This window comes from Pyrus communis, chromosome 17 (genome assembly GCF_963583255.1).
Source record: "Pyrus communis chromosome 17, drPyrComm1.1, whole genome shotgun sequence".
Classification (NCBI taxonomy): domain Eukaryota; kingdom Viridiplantae; phylum Streptophyta; class Magnoliopsida; order Rosales; family Rosaceae; genus Pyrus; species Pyrus communis.
In genome coordinates this window covers 1,302,301-1,323,506 of record NC_084819.1, presented here as the reverse complement: position 1 = coordinate 1,323,506, position 21,206 = coordinate 1,302,301, and the positions used below count along the sequence as shown (strand labels likewise).

Genomic DNA, 21,206 nt, shown 5'->3' with positions numbered 1-21,206 from the left:
AATTTAAACAGATCAAGCCTAGAACTAGAAGTTGTAATGAGGTTGCCCATGAAGCTCAGTTTTCCGTGTTAATTGGCAACGAGATAGTTTGGTTCGAAGATCAACGTGACACTATATAGGATTCACTCGTCCAAGATTTGATATAACTCTCATTTGAGGTCATTAATGTATCGTTCGTTAAAAAAAAAAGAAAAAAAAAATTAATGAAAATGGTTTGAAAATTTTGAATTTTAATAATAAGAACAAAATAAAAGGTAAAGTGAATAGTAACAGGATTGACTTTTTAATATAAAAATATGATTTTTCGTTAAAGTAAACAGTATAAAATTTTTTCGTTAAAGTTCCCTTAAAAAAAATGGTTTAAGAAATTAAGAGTCCCTAATTAATTAAGCAAGGGAAAGATACCTCGTTCCTCCCTCCCTCCAATTTATCATCAATAACCTTAGTAAAAGTAAAAGTAAAAAATAAAATAAAAATAAATATATGCCATTATCTCCTCAAATTCATGTTCTTGGTCCGACGTGAACAACTTCCATCGACTCGGCACAGAAAACGTTGTCCTCTAACTCTTTGCTCCGCACTCTTTCACACAACTTTTGCATTTCCTTCACGGCTTCACCTTCTTTTCAACTTCCTGCAATCAATCACCCACACTTCTCTCTTTCTCTCTCTCTGTCTGTCTATAAATACATTAAAAGGGAGACGCACAGAAGAAGCTGTTCTGGGAGCTCTGATGAACCCAATTTCCACAGTTTCTGCTTCTGCTTCTGTCAACCAAATGGCCACCTTTTTCTTAGCGCCAAACTACGTCCTGGGCAGCTCTTCTGATTGCGGGCACACCCTTCAGTTCCGTTCCAACAATAATTCCAGAAGCGGACAACTTTTTCATAGAAAATGGCACGGAAGCCGAGGTGGGATTTCTGTCAGTCGTGGATTTAGAGTGTTATGCCAGTCCAAGGTGATTCCTCAACACCCTTTCGAGAGTTCTATATGTTTTCTTCTAAAACGGATTCCTTAATGGGGGTATCTGTAATTATTCGTACTATTCAGTTTATAGTTTTGTGTTCGTAGTATATTAGTATTGCCTGTAACGTTAGTATGTCTTCAATTCTGTCATTAGTGGTGAGAATTTATGGTTCCACGAAAACATGATGAGACGGTATTCTGTAATTGGCTGTTTTGACGATCCTGGACTTCTTTTTGACAAGATGATATTCCCAACTACTCTTATCTACGAAGAGTGGTATTGGAACTTGGGGTGCAAGAGATTGGGCACACAGTCTCATCCACCTGACCTAACCCACGTCTGTGACATTCATGGACTTGTAAAACAAGGTTTAGGATATAACTTTTCGTTTGTGTGGAGTATATTGTATTTTAAAATTCTCATAAAAGTACTAGGTAATCAAGTTAATTTGTTGATCATCTTTGGCTTCATAAGATTTTTGTATTCTATGCATTAGTTTTGTTCCTTTGTTTGCCCTATTCATACCATGAGTTTTTCTGTAGGGGAATGATTTTGCACACCCTTTTTCACATCCTGCAAACCCCTCTCCTTTTTCAGCCATTGGATTGAACAATCAAGGGAGAATCAAGGGCTAGAATTAAGGGGACGTGGTGTAGAAGGTGAAAAAAGGTGTGAAGAAATCACTCTTCTTTATGATGTTATAGTATGGATTCTTCTTGATTACCAGAATTCTGATTCATATTGGGCCAGAGTTTTGAATTGGAGAAAAAAGTTTTATTGGCTTTGAATTTGAATTTGAATTCTTACTGAAAAGCTGCTACCTTGGTCATGCTTTGAATTTCAAATACTAGATGTTACCTCCAGGCTCCGGCTAATACACAACTGTGTCTGTGGACACCTGAACAAAAGCTGTATATGCCCATCATCTTCGTTCTTCACTCTTTTGCAGATTTCTTTTCAAATATGGAATTAGAACCTGATATATGCATGCTTCCATTGTTTATAGAGCTAATATTTTTCCAGCTAGAGGATTTGGGTTGTACTCTCATTCCTCTATCTGCTTGATTGCTCAAGATCATGCCACATTCATATAGCTAGTGTGTGTCGTCTTCTAACTTCATCACCTCCCATTCGGAACTATCAAAAACTCTTTTGATCTTGTTGTGATGGTCTTATTGAGTATATATTATAAAGTCTGTGTTTGTTTTCTCTTAGCTGTAGAAGCCTTGGAATGTCTGATATACAGATGGTCACACCTATTTGTATTTGTAAAAAAAAAAACAGACAGAAGAAAAGCAGATACGAAGGCATTCACCTTTCCTGGAACGTGTGTTACTAGATGATAATGATGCTTCAGAATCTGATAAGTGGAAAGCAGTTCCTGATATTTGGAGATCTTCAGCTGCGAAATATGGTGACCTAGTAGCATTGGTGGATCCCTATCATGACCCACCTTCGAGTATAACTTATAAACAGGTTAGCTTTCTTTTCCATTTCTGACTTATCACTTTCATACTTATTTTATCATGGCTACTTTGCTTATTTTGTTGGTCACTGACTCATCACGATGGGAACTTAATGCTTTTATTAAGGGTTCATGTTTGTTACTAGTAGATGTAATTGGAGACTAGGAGTACAATGAACAGAAAACGAAATTCCTCTCTTCTTTGTTGGGTTTAACAATATTCTTCGTTGATTTAAAAAATGCATTGAGTGTCTTTCCCTTGTTTTCTTCAAAATTGCAGCTTGAGCAGGAAATTTTGGACTTTGCTGAAGGGATGAGAGTTGTTGGAGTAAAGCCAGACGAAAAAATTGCACTGTTTGCTGATAATTCATGCCGTTGGCTTGTTGCTGATCAAGGTATGCAATTTTTATTCACATTAGTCATCTTGTAGTACCTTCTCTAGGATGTGGTATGCTCATTTTCTCTATGGCCATGCTATTTCTCTGATAGCATCACTTTTGCTATTCAGGTTTGTTGCTTCACGTCCTGCTATTTACTATTCGATTATAAACTGAGCACGATTTTTATAGTAAATCAAGCGTATATTCCATTCATAGCAAAATATAGTTGAAAAATTCTACAGATAAAATACATTGCCTGACACGGCCATGCCTATTACTTGTAAAGGAATTATATTCTTTCTCTTATCTTCTGCCACTGCTGATAGATACTCCACTGACTGTATATTGTATACCCCTCTTTTATCGATAAGTTGACAATGCTTAGCTTATCAATGTTAATTTTGGGGCAAAGTCATTGAAAAATGTTAATCTGCTGCACATGATTCTGTTTGTGTTAATTTATCGATTTATCTCATTGGGGGTTCCTGTAAAAATTTTAAAGCTGACTGTTTTGATTTATTTTGATTAGGTATAATGGCCACTGGAGCAATCAATGTGGTAAGAGGTTCAAGGTCATCAGTCGAAGAGTTATTGCAAATATACAATCATTCTGATAGGTTCGGGTCTACACTCATCTTATTTAAAGTATATTACCAATGTTTATATAACTATATGATTGATATTACTGTTTGATAATACATCTCAAATCTGAAATTTCCATTCTATGAAGTTAGTAGCAGGGTTTGGTTAAGATCATTGAAAGTACTTGGTCCGTAAAAACATGAATTTATTTATTTACAAAAGCATGTTTTCCTTTGTATCTTAACGAATCATGGAATAATGTTTTACTTCATTGCTCCGACAGTGTTGCGCTTGCTGTGGACAGTCCTGAGTTGTTCAATCGGATATCAGAAGAATTTTGTTCCAAGGCGATGAAATTTATTGTTCTGCTATGGGGGGAGAAGTCAAGCCTGAAAAATGAAGGAAATGTTCCTATTTTCGACTACAAGGAGATTCTAGATTTGGGACGAGAGAGTCGCAAGAGTTTGCTTGATTCTGATGATAAACGTATGTCAACTATCTGTTTGCGTTATGAAGTTCCTTTTTCGTTTTACTGGAATATATGAGCACTCCTCTCTTAATCCTGTCCATTAATTGTTCAATCCTCTTTCTGTGAATGGACTACAAAATGCTTGGTGCGTTTGCAGCCTCTGATGTGAATATTCTGATTGCAGAACAGTCTGATACGTATGAAGTTATCAAATCGGATGATGTTGCTACATTAGTATATACGAGTGGAACAAGTGGCAACCCAAAAGGTGTCATGCTCACACATCGGAATTTGTTGCATCAGGTTGGTTTTGTTTGTATTGTTTTACGCGTACTTTCCCTTCATAACTCAAAAGGTGTTATGAGAACGGTTTTGTGAAGAAGCTGTTCTAGTGTCTATCTTTTGTTTTCTGCTCTGCTTACTCACGTTACAGTTTAACCAACTGTTTATTGCACCTCGAAAGGTCTTCGTTAGCCTCTTTGTTAAAACTGAATTCACTACTTGCCTCCATTATATTGAACTCATTTTTGCAGTTATTTGCTTTTTGTTTCTCAGATAAAGAACCTATGGGACGCTGTACCTTGTGTAGGTGGCGACAAATTTCTTAGCATGCTTCCACCATGGCATTGCTATGAACGAGCTTGTGAGTATTTCGCTTTTACCTGTGGAGTTGAGCAATTTTACACCAGTGTGCGGAAAATGAAGGTATTATTATCTCAATGGGAAATAATTTTTATGTCTTTCAAAATTAACTTTATACTATTCTCCGGTGATTTTGAAGAAGAATTGAAAGAATAGTTAACGGGAAATGGAGAAACTATTTGCAACACATCTGTTTATTTACTATCTTGTTTGATTTTATATGTTCAAATTGATCAGTATTATTTGACAATTTTCGTTTATTTGATAGGATGATTTGCGAAAATATCAGCCAACCTATATAATTTCAGTTCCTTTAGTGTATGAGTCACTTTACAGGTATGTCTTTTCTTCATGTTGTCTATTTGTATATCTAGACCTCTTTTTAAGGATAGTAGACTAGTTAACTTTTTTTGGTAACGTACTTATTTCTCTTTGCAGCGGTATTCAGAAACAAATTTCATCCGCCTCTACTGTTCGTAAGCTTATTGTGCTTACATTCATAAGGATCAGTATGGCGTACATGGAGTTTAAGAGGATCTATGAGGTTCATTTACTGTGAATTTATTCTCTGAACAGTTCTGTTATTTTCTATGTTCATCTCCAAACTGGAATACACTGCATACAGTGATTATATGAATGTGGCAATGGATTTTGTTGTTTCTGTTGTGTTTTGTTGTAACACCTACTATACCACCTAAGCTTATAGCGTTATCAATATGCATTTACAAATTCATCTTCGTTTGTAGGGAAAATATCTGACGAGGAACCCGAAGCAAAGTTCATATCTTGTTTCAGTAGCAGATTGGTTATGGGCGAGAATAATTGCTGCGTTTTTATGGCCTTTGCACGTGCTGGGAAAGAAACTAGTCTACAGTAAAATTCAATCCGCTATTGGAATATCAAAGGTCATCCTATTTCGACGTTATTATTTGTGTCTTCTTTGTTCTGTGACGACTTTTTTTATTATGTTGATTAGAAAGAGCGGGACTAATTGGGAAATTCTCTGGCTTCCTGCAGGCCGGCATCAGTGGAGGAGGTTGTCTGCCTTCACATGTTGATAAATTTTTTGAGGTTGGATTCTCACCCGTACTTTCCTCGCCAAGGACAATCTTTGGATAATCATTCTCATTGTACTGTAGTATGCTTGCAGGCAATTGACATGAAACTGCTGAATGGATATGGTTTAACGGAGACTTCTCCTGTTGTTGCTTCTCGACGACTAAATTTTAATGTAAGAAATACAATTTAAATTGTTTGTTAGTTTGTATTGTTGAGTTGTGCTTGACATACATCGGTTGGTATTTACCTCAAGAACAATAGCAAACTAAATAAGTAAACTACTGCTGATGCTGTTATGTTTAAATTACGACTAGAATGATTCTACAGCTGGTGCAAAGTTATTGCTCATTGACCATGTATCAACTTTATCTACTCTGACAGACATTTCTTGCTCCTACTTTTCTGAAGGTTATTGGTTCTGTTGGGCTACCAATTCGACATACTGAGTTCAAAGTCGTAGATTCTGAAACCGGTGAAGTTCTTTCTCCTGGTTTGAGCGGAATTTTGAAAGTTAGGGGACCTCAAGTGATGAAAGGATACTACAAGGTACCATATATTGTGTTCATCAAATGTTCTTTCTAATTTTTAAATTATTGAAAGATCTGCCAAAACCATTTGCACTCCTTTTGTGTATCTGCCACAAAATTTCAGTATCGAAGGGTCCCTTAGTTATCATCCTCGTATTTTGCTTCTATTTTATGTTTACGTTATACAATTTTGAATTCGATTTTTAATATTACTACCAGAATTCAGCATTTCCATTACCTAATTATATGCTTGTGACTTTTTCTGTTCATGTTTGGACTAGAATCCAGGCACTACAAAGAAAGCATTGGATGACGATGGGTGGCTAGACACTGGAGACATTGGTTGGATTGCTCCTCACCATTCAATAGGGCGAAGTCGTTGTTGTGGAGGGGTGGTGGTTCTTGAAGGACGTGCCAAGGACACTATCGTTCTTTTAACAGGTATACAGAAAGCTTAATTTTCTTCTGCAACGTTGTCATGGATCCGCTAGCTAACAACTTGAAATGTCTTCCTAGTTTCAGTTCCATGGACTATGTGTAATTTCTTAAACACAGCGCTAAAGGAACATTTTTTGTCACAAAACTAGTGAGTCCAAACTACCGGGTAGAGGGACATGTATTTAATCGTATCTTGCCAAACATCTCGATCATATGAGTTTATACGCATGTGTATTTATTTTCTGTTGAAATCTACTCCTATGAGTCTGAATGTAATTTCATTTCCCTAACGCTGTGCAAGTCGGCATTTTTTACAAGGGGAAAACGTTGAACCAGTAGAGATTGAGGAAGCTGCCTTGAGAAGTAGTCTAATTCAACAAATTGTTGTCATCGGCCAGGTTATGCCGCAGTTCATTTCCCTTATAGCTGTCTATGTTCCGCCATTTTACAACTGATGTACCGATTCTGCATGTGTTTGCATTCATATATGTAGGATCAGCGACGCCTTGGGGCAATTGTTGTTCCAAACAAAGAAGAGGCTTTACTTGCAGCCAAAAAGTTGGCTGCTGTAGATGCTGCTGATGCCTCCGGCCTAAGCAACGACAGATTGACAAGCTTGGTTTATGAAGAATTGAGAAAATGGTAAAAATTCTTTATAGGTCAACAAATTGTTGTAGATGTTCTTGGGAATTACCGGGTTTCAATGATCGATAAATTTAAACTTCGTACAAGGCCTTTAAGATTCAGTTGTCTCAAGAATGGTATCTGTTTGCTACAATGCGACTGTCTCTCATGATCCGTCCTCCATTTTTGCAGGACTTCAGGGTGTTCATTTCAAATCGGACCAATCATAATCGCGGACGAACCCTTTACGGTAAAACATCCATCCGTCCATCCCAGTAGTTCCATCGGCACTGCCTTTGGCTTTACAGATGTGAATGGCTGACAAATTATACTTTCCTGTTGCAGATTGATAGTGGCCTAATGACTCCAACCATGAAAATTCGACGGGACCGAGTCGTGGCTCAATACAAAGAACAAATAGACAACCTTTTCAAGTAAACCAACAAACTTGTATCGATTTTTCCATGCGCATGGATCACATATATCATAGTAAAAAACTCTTCATCAAAATTGTGTTGTTTTTATAAGATAGAAATTCTTTCAAATAATGAAGGGTGGTCCCACAAGGTTCCCCATGACACACCTTTGACTCACGACAATGATAGAGGTCGTAGATAGGCTACACGCAAAATGGGGGCACAAGATTTCGTTTTTCTTTGATGCAGGGCAAGTAAAGCATTGGACTGATTAGAGATAGACTCGTTACTGGAGCGGATTTTGAAGGGAGTTTTAAAAATTAATAGGATATTCAGTAAAAAAAAATTCAATATGATATAGATGATAATTCAAATCCAATAATATAATTAGTAAGATAAGATTTGATTGTTGTGTTATTTCCAACAAGATCGTCACCGGTTTCTTTTGGTGAGAATCCTAAGGATCCGTAAATCGTATTCGTTCATCGTACATCATGCGGTCAGTTTTTATCAGGTACTGTTTGTATTTAATTTTAAATAAAAATATTTAAAATGATTTTTGACCGCACGATGTACGATGAACGGATATGATTCACGGATCTCCAGGATCCTCACAAAGAGAATTTGACGAGGATCCGGATTCGTGTTATTTAGTTTGGTTGCTATTTTAGCAAATTAAATATGAATTTTTGTCATTTCGTCCAAATAGAGTATCCTACTAGCTTTTCTGCACGAGATATCATCATAAGTGAATATGGGTCCAGTTGTAAAATGACGAATATACGCATGCCACGACTTCAAATTTGACAAAATATTAGATTGAGTTAACGGTACAAGGTAAAGTAAAACATTAAACATCAGTCAAGGGGAAAAGTATGTCACCGAAACTTCAGAGAGTGAATTGATATTGACCATGGTTAAAAAAACTAATAAAACTCAATGGTGGACCGATGACCAATAAGAAAAGAAAGCGAGAGGGGAAGGCGGTTTTGAAAAATCGAGCTTTACCTATTAAGACAAAAACACAAGATACGTGTTATAGAAATTCATTATCTTTTGAATCATTTCGAGAGAGACAAAACTCAAATCGCAACAAACCTAACTAAAAAACAAGCAACCAAATTAAATATCTGACCCCGTTTGTAGAAATTTCAAACTAATTTTGCATCCACAATAACTAATATCTGCGGTTTTGCAAGCTCACAATTCATGCACTTTGCAAGATCAATTTTAAAATTTTATGCACTTCTGCACGAACGGTTTTAAAATTTCAGTATTTATACAAGATTAGTTTCAAAATTTTATACGTTTCTGCAATATCAGTTTCACAATTCATGCACTTTTACAATATTAGTTTCAAAATTCTGACACTTCTTCAAGAACAATTTTAAAATCCTAGCACCTCTACGATATTATTTTTAGAATGCTAGGAACCAAATTTCTAAACCAAATGATGTTTCTCCAATAGAAAATAAGCACGTTAATCAACACTTAATTAACAATCCAATCATCACCAACATCATTTGATTTATAAAATTTAGTCTAAAATTTTGGTCGTCTTAGCTTTACTCATTCACATTTTAGTTTATTAAATATAGAATTTATTAGAGATGAAAAATTAAATACGTAGTTAAAATAATTTTTTGACGTTGTTTGCTTGTTAGATTTAACAAAATTTAGATTTTCTCTTGGAGATGATGTAAATAGTATACACGGATGGAACTATGGACTTGTACAATGTAACTTCGCAAATAGAACTCTAACGAACACGGTGGGGCTTTGTATAGAAGTAGGTGATGAATGCCAGCGTCTCACTTCCTACACCAACTGCAACTCTGCGCCCGACGCCGCGTGCCTTTTACCGCCAAAAACCTCCACGCCCAAATCATCAAAACGGGCCTCCATCTATGCGTGCCCTTACCCAACACCCTCTTGGATGCCTACGGGAAATGCGGTCTAGTCGAAGACGCGCGCCGGGTGTTCGACGAAATGCCTCAACGAGACCTTGTCTCGTGGGCTTCAATTTTCACCGCCCACAACCTAGCCAGCGTCCCCCACCGAACCCTCTCCATGTTCCCTGCAATGTTCGAATCGGATGGTTTGCAGCCGGACCATTTTGTGTTTGCTTGCATTGTCAAGGCCTGCTCTGGTTTGGAAGCTGTTAGACAAGGCAAGCAAGTGCATGGCCGATTTTTGGTGTCCTCATTTCGTGATGACGATGTGGTTAAGTCGTCCCTGGTTGATATGTATGCGAAATGTGGATTGCCCGATAATGCTCGTGCAGTTTTTGATTCAATTGTGTCCAGAAGTCCGGTTTCTTGGACTGCTCTGATTTCAGGGTATGCCAGGAGTGGAAGGAAATCAGATGCTATTGAAATGTTTGAGAGGGTACCTCTTAAGAATTTGTTTTGTTGGACTGCTTTGATATCTGGGTTGGTACAGAGCGGACACGGTGTTGATGCGTTTTATTTGTTTATTGAAATGAGGAGAGACGGGGTTGATGTAGTGGACCCATTAGTTCTCTCCAGCATTGTTGGAGCTTCTGCTAATTTGGCAGTGTTGGAGCTTGGAAAGCAGGTTCATGGTCTAGTTCTTGGTCTTGGCTATGAGTCTTGCTTGTTTATTAGTAATGCACTAGTTGATATGTATGCAAAATGTAGTGACATTTTAGCTGCTAAGGATATTTTTGCTCGAATGCATCGAAGAGATGTAGTTTCTTGGACTTCTATAATTGTTGGGGCAGCTCAGCACGGGCAAGCTGAGGAAGCTTTGACTTTATATGATCAGATGATTGCAGCCGGAATAAGGCCAAATCAAGTGACCTTTGTTGGATTGATTTATGCTTGTAGCCATGTTGGTTTAGTTAGCAAGGGACGTGCTCTTTTCAGATCTATGATTGAGGATTACGGGATTAGCCCCTCCCTGCAGCACTATACATGCTTTTTGGATCTTCTTAGTCGCTCGGGGCACCTTGATGAAGCTTCAAATGTTATTGATTCAATGCCGTTTGAGCCGGATGAACCCACTTGGGCAGCTTTGTTAAGTGCTTGCAGACATCATGGAGAAACCCAAATGGGAATCAGGGTTGCCGATCATCTTTTAAGCTTAAAACCAGAAGACCCTTCAAGTTACATACTGTTGTCTAATGTCTATGCCGGTGCACGTATATGGGAAAATGTAGCAGAAGTGAGAAAGTTGATGGTTGCTAGAGAAGTTAAGAAGAAGCCTGGTTATAGTTCCATTGGCATTGGAAAGGAGAGCCAAGTCTTTTACGCCGGAGAGACATCTCATCCTATGAAGGATGAGATTTTCGGTTTGCTCAAGGAGTTAGATGCAGAGATGAGGAGAAGAGGCTATGTGCCTGACAGTAGCTTTGTTTTACATGAAATGGAGGACCAAGAGAAGGAAAGGCAGCTCTTTTGGCACAGCGAGAGGTTGGCTGTGGCGTACGGGCTGCTTAAGGCTGTTCCGGGGACTGCTATTCGGATAGTAAAAAATCTTCGTGTCTGCGGAGATTGTCATACTGTATTGAAATTCATATGCAGCATTGTGAAGAGGGACATCATTGTTCGAGATGCCAGCAGATACCATCATTTTACTGACGGGAAATGTTCGTGCAATGACTTCTGGTAACTCTTATATATTTTTGGTTTCCCTTTCTTTTACAAAGTTCTGCTTTCTAATTAAAGAAGGTAGACCGAAGGTGTGGAGATTGAAGCTGCTTTCGCTTTTGCAAGTACTTAATTGAAAAGCCTTCGAGTTATAATTTAGAACATGTTCGGTGTTCGCTGTGGTTATCGTACCAGAAAAAAAAACTTCAATACAAAACTTCGGTTTGTGTCTCGTTTTACACTTCTAAAGAAAAATTGACTTGCTTAGCGTCGCCTAAATCATGATTTTAAGGGACGATAACCACACATTTTTTTCCTCCTTCTATACTCTCTGTTTAATTTTGACCGTTGTTTCGGTTTTTTTTTTTTAATTCAATGAAAAAGAAGAGCGTTTATGAGGAAAAAATAGTTTATCTTGTTATCGGCATTCTGAAATGATTTTGTGCACTGCAAATTTTTTATACGTAGAAAGAAAAATACAGTGCATAATAAATAGATGGGTGCCTGGCGATCGCCCTACATGCCTAAAATTCAAGGGCTTCACTTCGTGAGTCGGGAATGACATCATTTATTAGTAAGTGCTAGCGTTATTTTATTGCAATGTAGGTTTGTCGTTGAATTTCATGTAAACTAAAGTATTATGAGTGAAATTTAGGATATTTAGGCAGAGTTAGAGGGAATATCTAATTGCAACAAATTATAATTTAGGGAATTTTAACGAAAAGCTTCAGGTACTGTTTATTTTAACAAAAAATTATATTTTTACATTAAAAAGTTAATATTTATTTTACCATTTATTTTGTTTTTATCGTTAAAACTCAAAGTTTTCAAATCATTTTTATTAATTTTTCTTATAATTTATGAAACATGTGCTTTTGCATCATTTTAATATTTTCGACATAGCGATCTTAATTTATGGAACACGTACCTTATCTTTTTATTTTGTTTTTTTATTTTTATTTTTATTTTTATTCTATTTTTATTTTGGACATAGTGATCTTCGCAGCTAGGACTTTGAGATGTGTGGTTATCTGGTGCTTAATAAAATAAGAATAGTCGGAAGGCTTATAAGATTCCTATAACAAATTTTCTAATGCAATCCCATTCCCACTTCGGTCCCATCTTCAGGATAAGGATGGATCCTCTTTGTTGGAATTCGGGGATCAATTAATTGTGTCTGTTCATCGTATATCGTACAGTTAGTTTTTGTTAGGTACTATTTATATTTAATTTTAAATTAAAATTTTAAAATAATTTCTAACCACACGACATATGATGAATAGACACGATTAATTGATTATTCGGATCCAAAGAGGATCTTGTTCCCTATCTTCATACACCCCACATCACCTTCGTGCAATTCGTTTAGATTTCTAGATCCATTAACTTCAGGTTTCTAGATCTGTTAACTTTAGATTTCTTGATTTGAATTTGAGATGTGTGGCATATAAGAGTATGTTCGGTATTCAAATTAAATCTCTTTTTTTTTAACTAAAAAATTTTGAGTGTCAAACCAAAAAATTTTGTTTGGTAGGATTATTTTGAAAAACAATTTTTGAATCCTAAGCCTAAATTTTTTATTTGGTAAGACTATTTTGAAAAACTAATTTTTTTTTTTTTTAAACAAATGATACACAAAAGGGGAAAGAGGGGTACGCTAAACCTCACAATAGGTTAACAATAATGTGATTCAAATTCAATTTTGACGAGAATCAAATCTAAAACTTCTCATTTATAAACAAAAAAGAATGTAAAACTAACTTGAAAATATAGCCTATTTCATGAAAACGTAAAAAGTTTGTTTTTAAAATTTTTAAAACTAAAGGCCCCACTCTTATCCTCTTTCTTTCCAGATCATTTTTTCTTCATCCACTCTCCTGTGTCGTATCTCCTTCTCTCTCTCCCCTCTCTTTCTTACGAAGAGATTCGGCAACAAAGACCCTGCGATATCTTCCAATTGCTTCCATCTCTCTCCCTTGTATCTTTCTCTCTTATCTCATCTCTTTTGATCTCGATCTCCCTTCTTCGGCTCCAACAAGGAGCTGCTGAGCAGAGAGATATGTTTTCCTTTTAAAAAAACTTGTGAAGACTTAAAAACAATTTTGTGTCATACCAAACAAGTTTTTAAATTTTATAAAAAATCGTTCTTAAGAGAAAAATATTTTCGATAGAATACCAAACAAGCCTTAAAATTCCTACTTAACTTCTTACGTTGTTATCTTATCTTCATGCCACCCTTCCCCTCCATCCATTTGGTCAAGATTCCCAATACCCTAAGACAACACACTCGTTGACTCCTTGACATAAAAACAAATCTCTTTGTAACCAAAGTCTGGCTTGTAGTTTTCCTAGTACGCAATTGGGGTGGGATTCTTTCTCTTTTTTTTTTTTTTTTTTCCTCTCCTCCTAATTGAACGGTTACGGTTAAGCCACGTCAACATGTTATATTAATTTTTTATAACAAGAAAAAAACAAAAAAAGAGAATGTAAGAGGAAGGGATAGAAGATGATAGAAAGAGGAAGGAAGAAAATCTTAATCCTACAGAATTTGGTCATGCACATAACATGTACTCTTGTCATTAATTGATCTCATAATTATTTTTAAATACTCGTTAATTAAAAGTACTTTTAAAAACACTTATTAACGAGTTCTAAGACAATCGATGACAAAAGTGATTTACTTTTTGTATACGTGACAAATATTTATTTCAAATGTGACTATTATGGTAAAAAATTTATATGATATGAATACAGAGTAGCAGAATACTCGTGTGGTTATTATTTTGTATCCAATTCTCTTCTGACACGTGGTGTGGTTGTTACCGTCCTGATTGAAACCGAGCAGTGAAATACGGAAAGGGATCCTCTATGGAACCCTTCCTCCTAATTCTCTAAATCAGGAGATTCATCCCATTGTAATTTGATCTAACGGTTACAAACAGAGATCTACTTTAAAAATTATAATAACTTAAACTATTAGATCAATTTTCAACAGCACGAATCCTTTAATTTGATACATTAGAAGAAAGAGATCCGAAGAAAATTCATTTGTGTGAAATACCATGCACCGGAAGAAAGAGATCCGGAGAAAATTCATTTATGTGAAATACCATGCGCATCAAGACAAAAATGTAGACCACATACAGATAAAACCGGTTTATAGAACTCTGCCACGTCATTAGAAGAGTTGTATATGTATTTGCCCATCCCAATGGCTTTGTTCACTCCGTGAGTATTCCTGTTCATCTTCTTCATCTGATAAGAGCCAGAGAGAGAGAGAGAGAGAGAGAAAGAGAGAGCGCGTTTTAGAGAGAAAGAGAGAGAGATGGCAACGGACGTGGCGGTGCTGGAACAAGGAACGGTAGGGAAGAGCCTCGGCAATGGAGGAGCGTGCTGCAAAAGTGGGCCCGGGTACGCCACCCCGCTCGACGCCATGGCTGGTCCGAGAGAGGCTCTCATCTATGTAACTGCCGTTTACTCAGGTACCCGATTGCAATTTTTCCCTCATGACAAATATTCAAGCCTTCATTTCTTCTCCGTTGAATCATGGGTAGAAACTTACTCCCCCACCCTCGTTGTACATATATCTTGCATAAAATAAAATTAAAAAACAAATTAAGAAACTTACTCCCCCACCCTCTGTTAGAAGTGAGTCTTTGATCCGTCTCTTTGATAGCGGGTCCGAACGTACACCGTCCTCTTGACCCCGCGCGCGATGATGGTGGATCCTTGGGGCCAAGATGGTGGGTCCTTGGGTCCCTTGGTTCCGCGTGCCTTGAGGGCGTGTTCGATGGAATTGGATCCTCTCCGAGGCAATGCCTCGGGATCCTCCTGACAATTCCGTGTTCGATTATAGTAAAAGCAAATTTAATAGTTTAAATATCCTAACTCCACTCTAATTAACACCTGAGGCTTTTTACGATAAAATCCTACACCTGACGGATTGGGCAAGTGGTAATTAGCAAGTTGTTTAACTGACGAATTGGGCAGGTGGTAATTACCAAGTTGGGGATAGTATCGGTATTTGTTGGAAGTGGGTCTTTGGCCTGTCTCTATGATAATTCTACAAATTTTATTGTTTCTTTAAATTATTGCTTATAAAGGTTATGTACATGGACTGTTTTTCTGCTTGTATTTGGCAATGACGATGTAAAATTGATGTTAATTCTTCGAAATGCTATTGCAAATTAGGAACGGGAATAGAGAAGCCGGATTACCTTGCCACAGTTGATGTCGATCCAAGTTCGCCTACTTATTCCAAAGTAATCCACAGGCTGCCCGTGCCGCATTTAGGTGATGAACTGCATCACACTGGCTGGAACTCATGCAGCTCTTGCCATGGAGATCCATCTGCAGAACGGCGTTTCCTTGTACTACCTGCATTAATGTAAGATACTAAATTTCATGTTGCATGGACTGTTATACTGTTTGGTCTTAATTGGAAAAGTAGTTTTATGAAGTTAAGCAAGTGAAATTTCTTGTTAGGCAGCCAATCTGAAATGGTTAAGGATAAACGAAAAGAAATTTGAGAAGAATACGCACAGATCAAAATTTTCAAGGTGGAACCTCCTCGGTCTTAAAATGTTTATTAAAAGCACAATTGATGTATGTTGATGTGGTGCAACCTTGGTGAAAGGAAAGATCACAAATAGTTTGGAGTATCACTTATTTTTCATGATGTTGCGATTCACTATGCTTAATTTCATCTAAAACTGAGGCTTTACATGTAATCGAGCAGTTGAAGCTGTTCTACCGAACATTTTGTCATCTGCTACCTGTGATTCCTTTACCATTTCTCATAGTACAGGAGATACGAATTTCATTAGATGATTAGGTATCTGGAGCATTTTTAAGATTGTTTGTCTAGGAATGACATCCTTGGTTGAAGTTTTGAAATTTCCCTCGAAACAAACACAAGCATTTCGATCATCATGTTTGGCCTGACCGGAGTGTCAAAATCAACTATCCGAAAGTTTAAAAAATCAGCATCTTCTTACACAGAGACCAGTGTTGTGAATTGATGGAACATATGGTAATATAAGTGACATCAACTAATGTTTATATATACTTGCTACTCCCTATTATTTGACAAGTTCTGCATTCTTTAAATATCACTTAAGCATTACCGACTCTTTTCTGTAAGATTCTGAGTGAGGTCTTTCAAGCTTGTATGTGTAGGCCTAAGTATTGGACTTCTTATTAATCCTATTTTATCTTTCAGATCTGGTCGTATATATGTGATAGACACAAAAACAAACCCGAAGGCTCCCTCTTTGCATAAAGTTGTTGATCCTGCAGATATTGTTCAGAAGACTGGATTGGCATATCCACACACATCCCATTGCCTTGCTTCGGGCGATCTACTGGTTTCGTGCCTAGGAGATAAAGATGGCAATGCTGCAGGAAATGGATTTCTTCTCCTTGACTCTGAGTTTAATGTGAAGGGCAGGTATGAACTTCTGCTGGAAACCTCAATTCATTTATTGTAGATTTTGAAGAAACTGTCATATAACACCATGTGGAATTGACTGATTCCCACACACATCAATATCAATTTGAGTTTATATATTGACAATATAAACGTGGAACATGAGATTGATCATACCTAACTTTTATGTGCATCCTTATTAAACATTTGAAAGAGATCGAACCCCACTTCTCTAGGCTTGGTTGGATGGTAGATTGAAGACATCTGCCATTTCCACAGTTTTGATTACATATAGCTATCCTAACATCTGACAGGTGGGAGAAACCAGGGCACAGTCCACTTTTTGGCTATGATTTCTGGTACCAGCCGCGACACAAGACGATGATAAGTACATCATGGGGTGCCCCTGCTGCTTTCACTAAAGGTTTCAACCTTCAGCATGTCTCTGATGGACTGTATGGGAGGCATCTTCATGTATACAGCTGGCCAGAAGGCGAATTGAAACAAACGTTGGATCTTGGAAATACAGGACTCTTACCCTTGGAGGCGAGTTGTATAAACTTAATCAACATTCAGCAATACTCATTATTTTCACAGTTTATTTTCCTATATAAAGACATCATGCGACTCTGGATCTGTTTTATAACTGAATCTCACTGTTTGCAGATACGGTTCCTGCATGATCCTTCTAAGGACACTGGATTTGTTGGGTGTGCCTTGACAAGTAACATGGTGCGATTTTTCAAGACAGATGATGGTTCGTGGAGCCATGAGGTAATTCGATTCATTCTTACTATCTTTTGAATCCTTATTTTCTTTTTTGTCTTGGAAAAAATTAAAGTACTAGGTCCGGAGTACCCAATAAATCCTAATACATTTTTCCAGGTTGCAATATCAGTGAAACCATTGAAGGTGCAGAACTGGATTCTTCCGGAGATGCCTGGGCTTATAACTGATTTTCTGATCTCACTTGATGATCGTTTTCTATACTTTGTGAACTGGCTTCATGGAGATGTGAGACAGTATAACATTGAGGACCCCAAAAATCCTAAGCTGACGGGCCAAATATGGGTTGGGGGGCTAATCCAAAAGGGATGCCCAGTTGTTGCTGAGGCTGAAGATGGTACAACAAAGCAGTTTGACATCCCAGAGATCCAGGTCTGTGTGATCTTTCATCTGATAACTTTCGGTGTCAATTAGTATTCCTTACTATCACCTAAGTCTTTTTTTCTCTGGATTAAGAGTTGGTTTGGCTGCTGTGTCTTAGCAGTCCTGTACCAAAATTTGCTCACCATTTTACATGCTATTGTCTAATAAAAGGCATCAGAATATTGTTGATATTGTCATTCTCTCTTGTCCAATGTAGAGTGTAATTGCTAAGTAAGTAAGATGTACTCAAGATCCTAGGTTTATGTCTTTCCGCACCAACTCTCTCGGTTTTCAGTTTTGAACCGAGTAAGGGGTGAATAGCGGGTGTGAAATATAATGCATAGCCTTGACATGAAATGTTATCATCTCTTTGCAGCATTTCCCATGCATCACATGTTCCATCTTCTTCTCATGTATAAGTCTCATTCACCACATGATTGTAGTATAAAAAGATAGATACATCTAGCTTTTATGAGGCATAAGTACGTTCATAGTTGCCATACTTGACAGTAGTTCTCAAAGATATTTCATGCCGGAAATTTCGTTTTACCATTTAACATTGATTGATGAGTTCATGTCTTCCATTCAGGGGAAAAAGTTGAGAGGTGGACCTCAGATGATCCAGTTAAGTTTGGATGGGAAGCGGCTTTATGTCACCAACTCGCTTTTCAGTACATGGGATCGCCAATTTTACCCCGACCTTCTGGAGAAAGGATCTCACATGCTACAGCTTGATGTTAACACTGAGAAGGGTGGTCTTGCATTAAATCCGAACTTCTTCGTCGACTTTGGAGCTGAACCGGATGGTCCTTCCCTAGCCCATGAAATGAGATATCCTGGTGGTGACTGCACTTCAGATATTTGGGTTTAATCGTTCTCAAAGTTTCTCTTGCAATTGCTGTCTAATTTTATCATCTGGTGCTTAAAATAATGTGGTATGAACTTATCTTTCAATAGAAATAAAATAAAACCATCCTGTGTGTGAATTATGACATCATATGTATAGCATGACCGCGATATCCACCTTTTTTTACAAGCACAGTATTGCTAGCCTCTTCGCACGCTCTCATGTGTGAGCTAGTTGGCCGTCTCTCGTTTTCATCAGCTGTGTATGTTCTTTAACAACAAACATTTCTCTGTTGTCTAAATGAAAACCGTAAATTTGAAGAAAGAAAAATGTGACCCTAATTCCTAACCTCCCTCTTAGCAATGTGGATACATCTAAAAAGAGAACGTCTCTTTTAAATTCAACAAGTTTTTCAATGTGATCGTCACAACGTAAACCCTAAACCCACTCAATCCACCCGATCGGAGTAAAGCACAGGGGATTTAAACGTATTTTATCTACTTGTTTGTCCGATTTTTTCACAATCATATTTGAGACGTTCATTTCCTTGACTCTCAAGAAAAAGAAATGTTTGAGATATTGGAGCAAGTTGCGATCGATATTTGTTTACGTAGTGCAACCACAAGAAGCGCATGGAAACATGTTGCCACTTCTTGTTGCATGCACCAGGATATGCCATATCATATACGCCACTTGCATTTACATAATATTGGTGAACTTTTTACCGCATTTTTTACCAGCATTCCAGAAATTAGGGTTATCTGCCTCTTTTGTTTAACCTTCTACAGAACACAAAATGCACTTCCAGTAATTCCACATATGAAATAGTGCAGATATGAATTTTTGGATTGAGCGAGCATGCATGTTTAGTTTTTCCTGCCTCTAATCTGAACGTAACTTTTAGCGTCAAGTTTTAGATTATAGTAGTTGTTGTGTAATTTTTTTGGGTTGGAGTATTTTCCATTCAGTTGCTGAGTTTGATGAGGTTCAGTAAGGGATCAGTACAGACAATTTGGGTGCAAAATCTGTCACTCAGTCGCATGAAACTGCTTTCATTGATGTAAATGTTGGAGAAAAAAGTATCTCAAATCACCCCCCTAATTAAGGCAATTTCACAAGTGTTTTGTAGCTTAGACGTTACGAGCATTCACTTATGCACTTGAGATCCCGTGCTTGAATGCCATCCTTGTAGGTTAGATAAATTTAGTGTGAATTATTCCATTATTTAACAAAAAAAAAAAAAAAAAAAAAAAAGGAACAATTTCATTTATGGTACTGTTATTGGCGCTCCAGAATATTTGTCCTGCATTCCTAATTCCGTACTCTATTTTTATAAACTTAGAGGAATACATGACGACCTTTCCCTTCGCTTATTATCTTTTTGTATTGTTTAATCATGACGACCTTTCCCTTCGCTTACTATCTTTTTGTATTGTTTAATTGGCTTGTAGTTTTATTTTGCTCCAGGCATTGAGAAAACCACCAACACTAACAAACCGGAAAATTTGAAAAAATAACCAAACTGACCTCTTTTTGAATTCACGTCAGTTTCATCTTTCAAGTGTTTGACTAGTGAAACTAACTAGACATCAAATCCAGATTTGCATGAACTTCATCATAACATCATTTGCATAAGTTGTTTGATTTCGATGCCACAAGGTGAAGACCTCAGAAGGAGCTGCCACTTTGTGAAGACCGAAGGAATCCATCTCGTGAAAGGTAAGGTTCCATAAAGGTACAAGCTGCTCCGGAGATTAGGATCTAGGAATTGAGCTTGTGTGGTGACTATGCAAGAATCTTGATTTCACTAGTGGATTGGATTCAGTGGAGAGTCCTCGGTTTTTTAACCTAGAGGTGGGTTTTTCCAACCAAAAACTTCCTACATTCTTTGTCTCTTAAGCTTGTCCACATATCTTATTTACTTGCTTATGTTTCATGCATCCTATGAATTGTTACTTGATATGTGTTAGAGACTAAATTTACATTGCATATTATGAGCAATGAACTGATTTGTTGTTGACTAAGATAACTCATACTAAACTAAGTTTGATTCGTAGATTTGCGTTTGATTAACTGATGAATATGTACTTAGTTGAATGGTGAGCTTGACTAGTCAACACAACAAAAGCAGGCGGAAAATGTCGAATAAGGGGCACAAAGCCCAAATATGAGACAAGCTCAGGGGATAGTTGCGTCCCGTCTCAAGAAAAAATGAGATAAAACTGAGAATGAAAATGAAGGAAGGAGATGAGAAAGGAAGAAGGCAGAGGTGTATGCAGGTAGGGGGAAAGGGCAGAGGAGATGAGAGGGGAGGAGAAGAAGGAAAGGGGAAAGAAGAGAGAAGGGAAGGAGTGCCTTTTGAGTGATTGCTGCCAATTAACCCTGAAGCCACTTTCACATGGTCTAAAGACCCACACAGAATGAGCCACAAATTCAACAGGTTGATCATTAGTAATAATCTCCTATTATATCCCCATGAGATCCCAGATGAGAACACAATCTTGTTATGATTAGTTCGAACTGCAAGTTAGTAATTCATGGTAAATTTGTGGGATTTTGTCTGGTTTTGCTTTAAACTTTCGGTTCTGCCAAATAAAGTTCT

General features: G+C 37.3%; 3 protein-coding genes across 3 annotated transcripts; all 3 read left to right on the top strand.

Annotated features, from left to right (window-relative positions):
* Window positions 1–529: 529 nt before the first annotated feature.
* On the top strand, window positions 530–7,663 carry LOC137722630 (probable acyl-activating enzyme 16, chloroplastic). Its single transcript, XM_068461677.1, has 18 exons — window positions 530–958; window positions 2,252–2,443; window positions 2,713–2,827; window positions 3,342–3,429; window positions 3,678–3,880; window positions 4,048–4,166; window positions 4,419–4,568; window positions 4,774–4,841; window positions 4,944–5,049; window positions 5,252–5,410; window positions 5,523–5,576; window positions 5,656–5,736; window positions 5,973–6,110; window positions 6,373–6,532; window positions 6,848–6,927; window positions 7,023–7,171; window positions 7,346–7,403; window positions 7,499–7,663. Exons 1-18 carry the CDS (start codon window positions 734–736, stop codon window positions 7,589–7,591), a joined length of 2,238 nt encoding a protein of 745 aa, XP_068317778.1. The 5' UTR covers window positions 530–733; the 3' UTR covers window positions 7,592–7,663.
* A 1,627-nt stretch (window positions 7,664–9,290) lies between these two features.
* LOC137723581 (pentatricopeptide repeat-containing protein At4g14050, mitochondrial) lies at window positions 9,291–11,547 on the top strand. The gene has a single exon (XM_068462781.1). It carries the CDS (start codon window positions 9,370–9,372, stop codon window positions 11,200–11,202), a length of 1,833 nt encoding a protein of 610 aa, XP_068318882.1. The 5' UTR covers window positions 9,291–9,369; the 3' UTR covers window positions 11,203–11,547.
* A 2,889-nt stretch (window positions 11,548–14,436) lies between these two features.
* On the top strand, window positions 14,437–18,754 carry LOC137722336 (selenium-binding protein 2-like). Its single transcript, XM_068461313.1, has 7 exons — window positions 14,437–14,662; window positions 15,372–15,567; window positions 16,402–16,629; window positions 16,923–17,154; window positions 17,275–17,382; window positions 17,494–17,766; window positions 18,347–18,754. Exons 1-7 carry the CDS (start codon window positions 14,506–14,508, stop codon window positions 18,626–18,628), a joined length of 1,476 nt encoding a protein of 491 aa, XP_068317414.1. The 5' UTR covers window positions 14,437–14,505; the 3' UTR covers window positions 18,629–18,754.
* The last annotated feature ends 2,452 nt before the right edge of the window (window positions 18,755–21,206 follow it).